Here is a 12,425-nt window from a genome sequence, read left to right as displayed (position 1 = left end):
TGCTCTGTGCGCGCACCGTGTGCGCACCATGCGCGCACGGCAAGTCATGTGATTTAGAAACAACACTTTTCATTGGTTTATAGTAGTTTCAGGTCATGTAATTAAGAAACAACACTTTTCATTGGTTTATAGTAGTTTCAGTTCCAGAAACTTCCAACACCACACCCACTCCCCTCATTATTACTTCTGATTCCCTGAGAGGAGGAGCTGAGCAGCTTTTCCAGGACTCCAGTACTTGAGAATGGCAGAGCAGCAGTCATCTTCTGGGAGTGAGCAGGAGACCCTTGTGGCACAGAGACAGAGGAAACAGAAAAACTCTTTTATATGGCAATTTTTCACTTTTCCAGAGGGGCAGAAGAAGGTGAATGCTCCAAAAGTCACCTGCACTATTTGTGGTGGTGTCTTATCAAGAGGAGATCCTAAAAAGAAATACTCTTTTAGTATCTTCACTATGATCAGGCACGTTAGAGATGTACAACCTGTGGCTTATGCTCGAGCTGCTAGAGAAAACCCTCCAGCAGCTCAGCCGAGCACATCCGCAGCAGCTCAGCCGAGCACTTCATCGGCAGCTCAGCTGAGCACTTCATCTGCGGCGGCAGCTTCACCTGCTTCTATTCTTCTGGATATACACCCTCTGTTTAAGAGGGTGCATATACGGTGCAATGCGTGCAATGCTCTTCTCTCTTATGGGGACACCAGCATTCCCCTAATAGAGAGCAAGATACAGCAGCACACATGCGGCACCCTATAATTTTTGGCATTTTTTTGTTCCTCTGTTCCTCAATTAACACAACGGCTCTTTTTAGAGCCACCTAACATCTAAACACTTAAATTTGATTTTTAATTCTATTTGTTTTTATGATTTTTCTTCCGCCGTGCGCACACGGTGCGCACACCTCACGACGGTGCGCGCACCCCACGATTTAAATTTTTTTTTTTTTCACCCTTCATGGTCCTTCAGGGACCCCCTGACAAAAGCTAGGGGGTCAGGAACTCTGTACCCTGCCCCCTTTTCACGTTCTCCACCTTTCTTTTCCACTGTCACACACAAAATGGCGGACAACACTTCCTGATTTCGACCGATTCGAATGTTGACTGACATGTAACCACCAATCAGAATTACGCTCGCGCACGGCACCGTGCACGCACGGTGCGCACATATAGATATTTATGTACTTTTAACTGCAATTTTCTCAGGAACTACTCAACAGATTGACACCATATATGCAAAAGGCACATCCCTGACCTGAGGACTACCTCTTTGCCAAATTTCAAGTAATTCTGTTCAGCCGTTCGGGCTGTACCTTCGACTAAAGGTCCTATGGGAAAATGCATGGGGAAAACGCGTTTTGGGACCCCCCTTTTTTCTCAGCCCCCGCTTGACGAATCACTCCGAGACTTCCAGGGTAGGAGCTGAGCAAGGCGCCCCATTAGTTTTGAAAATTTTGCGAGGATCCGTCAACCAGCGCCAAAGTTATTCAAAATAGAATTTTCAGATTTCCTATAGAAACACGGTCCTAACTATGACTATCTACTGGCGACTGCCAGTAGATAAAATATATATATATTTTACAGGCATTGTCCTTATGTCTCCAGCATTGGCTCGACTTGATGGGTTGGTTGGAGGTAGGGGGTCTAAGGTCGTTTATTCCCTGCAAGTCTGCTGAGCCTACCCTGCTGCATCGTAATACCTACCAGTTTGCTGCATTCTGGGAATTGCAGTTTTGACATTGGACTGTAACAATGCCCTGCAGGCAAACGTGATGCAGGTGTGCCCTTCACTATTTTAGTAGGGAGGAGCCTATGTAAATACACCTATCAGGAGTCTCAGCACTGAACTGTGGCATTTGAAGAAGGCGCACAGCCGAAACCGGTCATGCCGTCCAGTCTTTATTAAACGACCATAGAAAACCCCGCTGTGTCCTCTGATCTTTTCTCGAATGGAGGAGGTTTGGTGGCATATATATATATATATATATATATATATATATATATATATATATATATATATATATATATATATATATATATATATATATATATATATATTAACAATGAACCTTAAGGGCGTACTGGGTACACATTTTTGAAAATACTCTTTGTCTGAAAATAGGGAAGAATGGTGTTTCATTTTCATTTTCCCACATCTATTATGCTGGAACTCCATGTATTGTATTCGTAGTGCATTATAGGATTAGTATAGGGTTTATTACCCTCATGATGGGCTTATCTAAAAGGGTAGCATGCTACACCAGGCAAGTCCAATAGATCTAGTTAAAGGGATATCAGTCAGGTTCTGCTAATATCTTGTTTTTTTAAAATATTATTTTGATGTGATTGTACATGTATTATTTCTCTTTCTGGGCCTCAGAAATTTTATTACATGAGTGAGGTATATGAGTGTTGCATATAGTTTGGCCAGTAATCACAAGCGGGTTCACATATACACTGGTATATATAAAAGTAAAAAACGCCTATTAATTAGAAATACCAAATCAACATGATGCATAAAGTACGCATGTTGAATGTGTAAATGGTTGCAACTGAATCCATGGACAGTCAGGGTTGTATATATTGACACTGTACCTGGATACTTACTCTGACTACCCTTAACAGAATCCCTCTGGTTGTTCACAATATCACAGAAAGTGGGCACTGGTTGCACTTGTTAAGGCAGCCTCTGCCACGGCTTTAGGCTGATTGATGTCTTAAGAAGATCAAGGACTGGTGCAGCACTATCTAATAACTGATAGTGGTAAATTACTTGTCACAGGACAGTTCAAGGCATTTGCAGCTTTTAGCTGAAAATGTAGCTGCATTTCCAGACATATCTAAAGCAAACAACAGAACATAGGACACTTGCATACACAAAGCAGCTGCAACATAACACAATTAAATCATAACAACGCACATGGTACCAAAAGAGTCAAAGCAGAATGCAGCACAACAACTGCAGCATAACACACCAAATCACATTTGCAATAATGGAACACAAATTCAGAGCAGGACAAAAAACACAACAGAATTAATCACCACCACAACAAAATTCTTCACAACAAATATGCACAAACGTTCTTGTCTCACATTACCACCTGCCGAATCCTGTTTCCATAAAAGTTGTTTGGAGCAAGCACTGCCTTCACTTACCACCAGTCCCACATTTCTTGATATTTGGTCTCTCTCCATTCTGCACCTAGGAGTCTGAACTTGTCCCATGCTTAATTGTTCACATACATGTGGTGTTATGCTGGAATTTTTATGAATGTGTTTTCAACCACGTAGTTTGTTGCAACTTTACATAACACTCTGATTTCTTTTGCAGCCTACAGGATTCATGTCAATCACAGCACTGTTAAAACCCTTAAGTCTTTAAATGAAGGCTATAAGCTGGAACTCAGAGGAAGAACTGAACTGAAGGTAAAGTCCTATAGTCATCTTTCATCCATGTGTGGAAAAAATATAGGATACATATAGTAGGTATTTAGAAGAAATTAAGGGCAAGAATCATTTTTAGAGGCTATTCTAGTTGTTATTGGAGGATTGGTTTTATGTAATTGAATTGTATTTGTGGCAAGGAATTTGGTTGACAGTTTCCACTGAACAACCTAATTCCCAAATATAGATATAGGAAATTAGGTAACTGTAGCACAATAAGTGCTACAGAAATAAATAGTTGCCCATAGTACATAGTTGCTTTCGACTAATGTCATGTTTGAAACAGGATAGCATACATAGTAGTCAGTCAGTGTTTATTCTTTCCTATACTGGGTGACTGCATCAGTCAAGTCCAGGTGACTGCTCCACTCCTAAATGTTTAGCTATTTTTGTCTAATTAATTCAGTATATTCAGTGGAAGCAAGACAAGACTACAACACCCAGAATGCATTAGGATATTACATAAAAGTACTGGACCAGAAACGGTGTCCGCAATGACCTGGAGAGAGGTGGTCACACCTTTTGTATATCTTATTGGTGGAGGTAAAGGCATGTTCACAATCTCCCTGCAGGGCAGTTCTAAGCACTGTGACATGATGATGTCATATGAGTGAGTTCACCATTAGCCACATGCATTTGTTTCATTGATGTGGTTTTGTTGTTTGTCTGAACTGGATATCCACTGGCCCCTTAATGACCGCTTTGAAAACAAAGTGGCTTATGACAGTAAAGGCTTACACAGAGCTATTATTTATTTTACGACACCTGCACATTGAATTATGAGAGATTCTTTACTGGAAACATATGAACAATAATATTGTTATAACACTCTAATCTCCTATCTGTGAGCCTAGGCATCCTTGTAGTAGAGATGCTATAATCCCTGTACATACAGCTATGTACTCGAGGCATTCGTCAAGTCCTTTTTCATCTCTGCACCCAGGTTGTCGAACAGCATTCCCATATTCAACAGGACCGCCCCAAATCTGCTCCAGTTTAGGAAAGAGTTGAAGACACACCTCTCTAAACAACTCTACATGGCAATGCAGTAACAGTACACTTGGGGTTGCAGAATCCAGCTACATCTCCTAGCACTTGTTGCCTGTATACTTGCCTTTGGCTCTGTACAGCACACTGCTGCGTTTTGGCTAGGTTGGGAGTAGGCAAATACCGTATGCATACATACATACATACATACAGACATACATAATGTCCCAAGCTTTATGAGCATGAATTGTTGTTTGACTTTCCAATCTCCCACTGGTTCTGTAGGGGTGTGATCAAATACCCCTCTGATAAACAGAGATCAACTGCAACTCAAGGTCATAATTTGGTCAAAGTGTGGCCCTGCAAATCGGGCCACTTTGCACTACTGACTTTGCTTAGTGAAATGGCAGATCCATAATTTCTAATGATCATGGGGCTACATGTATGATCGCTACATTTTGCGAGTTCCTAATTATGACTTTTTTCGACTTGCAGGATGGCCTGTGGAACCACTGCCTGCTCTTAAAAATATTTGTGCCCACAGTCGCACAGGGGAAGATTGTCCCCTGGGGACCACTTACCATTTGTGAATGGGTTACCACCAAATCAAAGTTGGTAGTAAAGTTGGTAGTAAACTATGAATGTTTTGCGGCCACATTCCTGTCGCAAAACATTCATACATTCCCCTGCGACTCGCTATTAGGAAGGGACGCCTTTAACATGTCTCTTTCTAATGCCAACTCGCAAACCCTATTTTGTGATTCGGTAATAGGTTAATGACTCGCAAAATAGGGTTAGTACATGTCAAATGGCTATTTTGCGGTTGCAAATAACCTGATCCTCCGTTTGCAACCGCTAAAACTTTTTGTACATGTGGCCCATGGCGACAGGCAAATCCCATTGCAGGGCACAACAGACACCAGGACAGTATAAGCTACAGGGCTGCACACATTAGGCCCATATCCATGGTCTGCCTTAAGTGAAAAACTTCCTTACAATTGCAGACACGTCATTTATTCTTGTTGCATCTTGCAACTAAGGTCTCTTAGCTCACCTGTAAATCTGATCAAAGCATTTTAGCAATGACCAGAGCAGATGCGAGGTCACACAGGCACCTTAACTTTGATAACTAACGCATTTTGAATATTCTCATTTAAACCTAAGCACAACACACCAGACCTTGTCACACTAAGGGCCGATTACGATGTGGTCAGAAAAGGCTCCGAATGGCATTCGGTTTGTCTGAACCCGTGTCAGAACCCATGTTTCCGACCAACTCGGAAACATTTCCGACCAACCGATTACAATACAAGGTAATCAGTCGGTCATTCTGAAACGGTTCCAACCGGCATTCAGAGAGTCTGAGTCGGTCGGAGACGAATCGTAAAGCTCTACGGACCGCATTTCTGACCAACCGATTATGATGTCGGATTCTGACAGCCTTTCTGAATAGGTCTGTCCGACATGGTCGGAAACTGACTTTGGGGGCCAGTAGCAGGCCCCCTTCATCCAGAGGCCTCCAGGTGGGGCCCATGGGAATACCCATGGGGCCCCTCTTTCCAACCATTCACAGTGTGGCAGGCACCATGTGGGGCCCGCCAAAGGGTGCAAAGTTTTGCGCAACCACCCCATTTTTCAATGGGAGCCTGTGTTGTCGGTCGGAACACAGGCTCTCATTGAAGTCAATAGGAGTCCGAACGAACGGTGTTTGGAAACATCGTAATGGGTCGGTCGGACTCCCCGGAGCTGAGTTAGTCGGAAACGCTTCCGACCGACATCGTAATGAGGCCCCAAGTTAGATTCACTGTGTCGAAAAAGTATGGTACAGTTTATCACAAATTCTCTTACAGAGATGTGTTCATTTCACACGTCACACATGATGCAGACTGAAAATAGATTCTCAAAAAGACATGTAATGTCTGACCATTTGGCACCACCAGATCAGCAATATATAGCCCAGTAGAATCTAAGGTAGCAGAGGCATGGTAAAGAATATCAGAATATCAGGATCATTCAAACGATGTCTTCCTAATTTTAATGACAGACATTTCTGAAAATTAGATAGCTGCAGGAGTCCAAGGTGGACACATCTCAGAAGGTTTTAATACCAACACTGTCATTAGCAAGACTACCAGGTGTAAAAGTACATTTGTGATTGAACATTGCAAAACTATATAATAACTGACGTCTGTCACTTGGATGTATTTATCTAACACTGTAGTTATATATATATGGGTGTGGGAGTTGTGTAAAATGCTGCATGCACTTGAGAGCTCCAGCACATCAATTTGGCATGGAGAGGGGCAAGTTGGGTTTGGATGTTACAGGTTAGTAGGTGGGTGCCTCTTAGAAAGCAGTGTTTATGACACAAATTATCCATGTACACTCCAGATAATGTTGTTGATCAGACATTCAGGTACGTCCAAGTAGAGCCGAGTGTTGTCCTTTCACAGTCTTTTGTGAGCTTGCTTGGGTAATAAAGGTGTGATAGGTTTACATACAGGTGAACTGAGGCTTACAGAACATTACAAGCTGGTTGATGAGGACAGTTGGTTTTAGGTGTCTGACTGACCGTGTGTACATAGCAATGAGGAAACAATACATTATTATTCTCCCACCTCTGAAAAAGCTTAAGAGCACTCCTGGTCCGCTCCTGCATTTAGAATGAACTTTGCTTTTCACCCATCTGGTAGTCAAAGCTTTCTTCACAGCAGCGATGAGTGATACTACAAAATTAAGTCTCCGAGCAATCTGAACTAAGTCTACGTTGAGTTTATGGTATCAAAAGTCTTTATTTTCACAATGTCCCTCAATTTTGTCCTCGTCAACACGTCATTCATCTCATGCTGCAGATGTCACAGCAGACCTCCTCAGGGGTAGTCTGGTGTCCCTCTGGCATTAAATCTTATCTTCATGCCATCACTTGTAGGTAATTGTAGTTCGTTTTAGCACCTGCTGTTCGGGTAATTGCTGATTGCCCTTCCAATTGCGGGAAGAGTACTCCCGGCCCCCCTACTGTATCGTAGGGTAAATTCTGGAATGGGTGATAGCACAGGAGGGATGGGGCTCTGATGTTCTTCAAGCGGTGCAGGAGTGGACTGGGCTTCTGTTGTTCTCCAAGTGGCCACTGTCCTATCTCATTTAAGCTGCACACTGGTTATCTCTGGGGGAGCTGTGTTGAGCCCCTAGTGGAGCGGGAACTCTGGTATCCCATATTTCCAGCACATATGAAGGTGTTTGAAGGGGAGGATTGCACCCCACAAAGAAAGCTATCTCTGCTTAAGCACTGCCTGAATGGAGTCAGTTTGAAATATTTAAATAATGCTCTGCCTTTACAAAATGCTGGCAATACTGATGCATTTCAGTATGCATTTAGAGAGTGAGAAACATGGTATGGTAAAAAAGTAAACATGGTAATTGAAAGTTATACATTGTATTCACAAAGGGAGGATGAAATGGTTGAAGAAAAAATGCCTGCCTTGAGAAACCTAGTGGTCACATGGGAATTTTAGATCATCACCCATGTCGAGGTTTTAAGACATCACGTCATGAAGAAAACTAAGATTTAAAAAGTTCAGGAGAGGTCATGGGTAGGCATGAAAATGACCATCCGTTGCCACTATGAACATTGCCAAAAGAACTGAACAGTCTGAAATATTTTTTTCAAATTAGAGAAACATCAATGCCAGCAAATTCAGAAAAATAGATAGTGCCTTTGAGTTAATGCTGTGAGTGCCAAGTAAACTTTAAAAGCAAAACAGAAGGTAGATCAAATGAGATGTGACATTTTCTATAGTTTGTAAAGTTTAAGAAATGTCTTGCTGTGGACAAGATTTGCAATCCATGTAAGAAACACATGGCTATTTTGGGAGAGTAGGCAAAGTGGCTGCTGGAGCCAAAGGTAATTTGGTAGCAGACCTTGATGATAACTTTAACTCAAACCCTAATCTTGTTTCATGTGTTTGTTCTGATAAATCAGTGGATGGAAGAGAAATGGAGAGGAGGGGTCAGTGGAGTCTTGTGCCTAGATTAGCATTATGGAAAATCCTTAGTCAAAACAACTATGGGCGGGGAAATTGCAGGCACTAGATGTTCGACATGGTGGGTACACCAGGCATAAAATTGACTTGCGTGGATATTTTTGGGTGGATTTTGAATTTGCGGGAAGAGGTCAAATTTCAGTACCGGAGAAGGGCAATCCCATTGTTGGATGGCCCCACCAACAAGAACTAGGGATGCACTTGAATACGAATGCTAATAGAATTGTGTTTGCATTTGGTGAGAGTACTGAGAATGAGTTTGTGAAGTTGTTGATGCTGAAATTTCCTGCGGTACTTAAGCAAGGCCTCAGAGAGTTTGCGAGATTTAGACTCAAGCTCATCTTAAAGGACAAGTGGTTTCCGTGAGGCATACATTTTGCAATGTCCCAATGATATTTTAAGGGAAATGCTCTAAGATCTGTGCGTCAAAGAGGTAATTGAGCCCACTGAATCATCTGCATGGATATCTCCGGTGGTGTTGTCACTTACAAACATGGGAGGGTTGACGCTGAGTGTCGACCTCTGCTGTCTTAATAAGGAAATGTGGATAAACAGGCACCCACTTCCCAATTTACATGAACTAGTGCCCACACTGGTGTTCTCCATGTTTTTTATATTTATTATTTTCTTGTGTGTCCTTTTGTTGTAGTTTTATGGGGGGAAATTGACATAATCTGTGCTATGTGATAGCATAGAGTTCAATGTTTTCTTTGGGGAAAATCTTTGAAATTCCAGTCTTAGTTGGAGAATGAGACTTGGAAAGCGGGTGCTCTGATTTTACTGTTGTGTTTCAGTTGCTAGGTTAAACACTACTCATATTTGAACGCTTCAGATAGCTGCTCCATTGCAGTGTAAACTACTAAGAAATATGTCACACCCCACCTGTTTGATTCTCTCACTTTGTGCAAAGGGTATGTCAGTCATACACTGTTTAGAGGAAATCCATTCACCTCAGAATTTAGCATAATATTTTGGGGCTGATGTATGAAACTTCTAATCACAAAAAGTGGTCATAGACTGCTCACTAACAATTTTGTTAACCGGACCAGAGCTATTAGGTTGGTTCACAGATTTCCGAGTCGCAATTTAACCTACCTAATCAATATTTATGAGCTAGGTCGCAAAATTGTGACCAACGGCAATTGGGTGCCATCACAAAGATGGTAGACTGCTGAGGTCAGTAAACCACCAAATCTATGATCGCATTTAAATATTGTAAAAAAAAAAAGTTTTAATGTTGCTTTTTTGTTTAAGAGAAAGGGGGCTGCATTTAAAAAAAAATGTTGGAGGATTAGCTCAACCCCCCTTTTTTTCATTAACAAAGGGGAAAGGGTCTTAGATGTTTTTGGTCGCAAAACATTTTGCATACCATAACAAGTTGCTTTTTGGAAGGGGTACCCAAAACATGACCCTTCCAAAAAGCGATTTGTTATGTCTTTCTAAACCCATTTTTCAATTCCATAACCTGTTGCTGAATCGCAAAAAGGGGTTTGCAGTCTTTGCAATTGCAAAATAGCTTTGTGAATCAGACCTTGTATTATTTGTAAATGCACATTTTGAACACTAAATGAAGATGGTGGACAAACCCAATACTTGTTAGTGTGCACCACAAATTAAACCTTGCTGTCTCCAAATTCTCCAAAGTACAGTCGTCGTAAAGTCCTGTTATTTGGAGAAAAAAAAGTCAGCAACTTGTACTGCTAGTATTGCTGGTACGTTTTAAAGGATATTTCTGGAATATTATGGAATTCTGAAAGAATTCCATGATGTTTCCTGGAAAATAGTCTTAATTTTCTAGGTGGAAAATTATGCATGTATCAATCTAACGCAATCACTCCTCAAAATATTTCCATTACTTTTGTAGGTGCTTCCATCCAAAATTACCCTGGAAATATTTTTACTCCTCCTTATTATAGCAATCTGCACACATATCCATGGTGGGAAACTGCCTACAGTAGTTTTGGGGAAACACGTAAACATGTAAGTTTGTGGGTGTATGTCTACTTTTGTTGATATGGCCTCTCTGGAATTGCAACAGACTTGTTCAAAACAGTAAACTTAAGTTGCAGAAACTCTACGATGCCCTTTCTTCTTCACCACCCTGCATGGCAGGAACTAGAAACAGGCACCTGAGAAGTGATGGTAAGGTAATGTCTAGTATTTCTGAGAAGTTCTCCAGTCTACCCTAAAGATGACAGTAAGACAGCATCCACTCTGTCCAATAACATCAAAAAACTCAACTAAACTCTGGTCAATAGCCCAATCTCTGAGAAGCAATGCTTCTAGAAAAGAAGGGTACTATTGAGCTGGTCTCTCCGCCATGTAGTCAACATTTGTATTCTATCTTCTTTTTAAGAGAAAAGTAATAGAGTGGCTTTCTTGATACCTACTTATGCTGACTATTAACTGGGAGTATAATGTGCATGAGTATTTATGCCTGCACTAGGTCCACAGTCACATTATTTGTTAATTCTGTGTATTGCCACATAAACTGAAACTGAAAGGCCTTTCTATGCTTTCGCTCGCATGCAATTTAAATTTAAATTGCTGCTACTGCCTTTGTACTTCGGAACTGTATCTTTTTCATTGATTTTATTTTTAACTTTTTATCTGGCATTCCTAAACATTTTTTGGTCACTGCCACGCACTTGCACTTTCACTCTCACTCTCTCCCTGGTCCACCGCAGCTTTTAGTGGTTGATTGAGTGGAGGGAGAGGAGCGGAGACAACTTCTCTACATCCTCACTTCCGGAAGTCTGGAGAGGTGGGTGCTCTAGTGGTCAGGCCCTCTTGATTGGCCGGGCTTTCCCGCCTCTCATACCACGTATAAGCACTATGGCGCCGTCGTGCAGCGGACTGAAAGGTTAGCGCTGTTGGCTGCGTGCTACTTTGGCCTTTCTATGCTTTTGCTTGCATAAAATTTTAATTTAAATTGCTGCTACTGCCTTTGTACTTCGGAATTGTATCTTTTTTTTTTTTTTTTTTTTTAAAACCTTTATTTCGAAATTCAGGACACAGCTATTCAGCCGACAGCCCGAAGGTTCGGCAGCATTGCAAGTTAGATACAGTGATGTGTCCCCAATACAGTTCAAAGAGTAATGCAAAGGTCCAATTTTAAATAAACACAGAAAAAACACACAACAAACCCCAGCAAGGCAGAACATTGAAAGCCCATGGCGAAAGCCCCCAGGGGAGGCCGGACCCCACTCATCTACTAAGTATAAGACTGTGTGCGGAGGAAGAAGGGGAACAGCAGAGGCCCAGAACGGTTACTAAAACCAAACTGTGCTGGAAAGTAGGTCAGGGGGAAAGCTGTTCCTCGGGAGGTTCCAGGTCCGGGGCAAGACATATTCCCCCCCTGTATTGGTTCCACCGCCCCCAGATGGCATGCCACTTCCGGGGGCGACCTCTAGAGCAGTAGACCGTCTTCTCCCTAAACATGCTCCAATCCATGTTCTCCTTCCACGCGGTCAGTGTAGGGGGTCCAGAGGAGCCCCATAATCGCGCGATATCCCTTTTAGCTACCATGTTACCCAGAGTCACCCATTGGGTCTGCGCCTCATCGAGGTCAGTGGGCCCCCAGACGTTCAGGAGGCAGCACCGCGCCTCCGGCTGTACCACAATGCCCGTCACCTCCCCCATCACTGCATGGACTCTCCTCCAGAACTCCACAATGACACCACATTCCCAAATGATGTGCAGGAAAGTACCCACCATACCACATCCCCTTCTGCACAGGCCGTCCTCCGAGAATCCCATGTGGACCAGCCTTGGCCCCGTCACATACACCCGGTGCAGTATTTTAAGCTGCACCAGCCTCAGACGCGACGGGATCGCAACCTCCTTAGGCGAAGAAACCGCTGACTGCCAGTCCTCATTATCCAACTCAAGGCCATCCCTGGTCCACTGTTCTCTCAGCCCCAATAGCAAGTCTGCCCGGACGTTTATCAACTTCTTATATAT

At 42.5% G+C, this 12,425-nt stretch overlaps 1 protein-coding gene across 4 annotated transcripts in view; it reads left to right on the top strand.

Annotated features, from left to right (window-relative positions):
- GUCY2F (guanylate cyclase 2F, retinal) overlaps window positions 1–12,425 on the top strand; it is a 347,423-nt gene that overhangs the window by 276,885 nt on the left and 58,113 nt on the right. For all 4 annotated transcript variants that reach the window (XM_085608170.1, XM_085608167.1, XM_085608168.1 and 1 more), the window contains one exon: window positions 3,323–3,417. In XM_085608170.1, coding sequence (XP_085464296.1) covers window positions 3,323–3,417 — 95 coding nt within the window. The remainder of the gene's footprint in view (window positions 1–3,322; window positions 3,418–12,425) is intronic.

This window comes from Triturus cristatus, chromosome 5_2, assembly GCF_964204655.1.
Source record: "Triturus cristatus chromosome 5_2, aTriCri1.1, whole genome shotgun sequence".
Lineage (NCBI taxonomy): Eukaryota > Metazoa > Chordata > Amphibia > Caudata > Salamandridae > Triturus > Triturus cristatus.
This window is presented reverse-complemented; position numbering and strand designations above follow the sequence as displayed.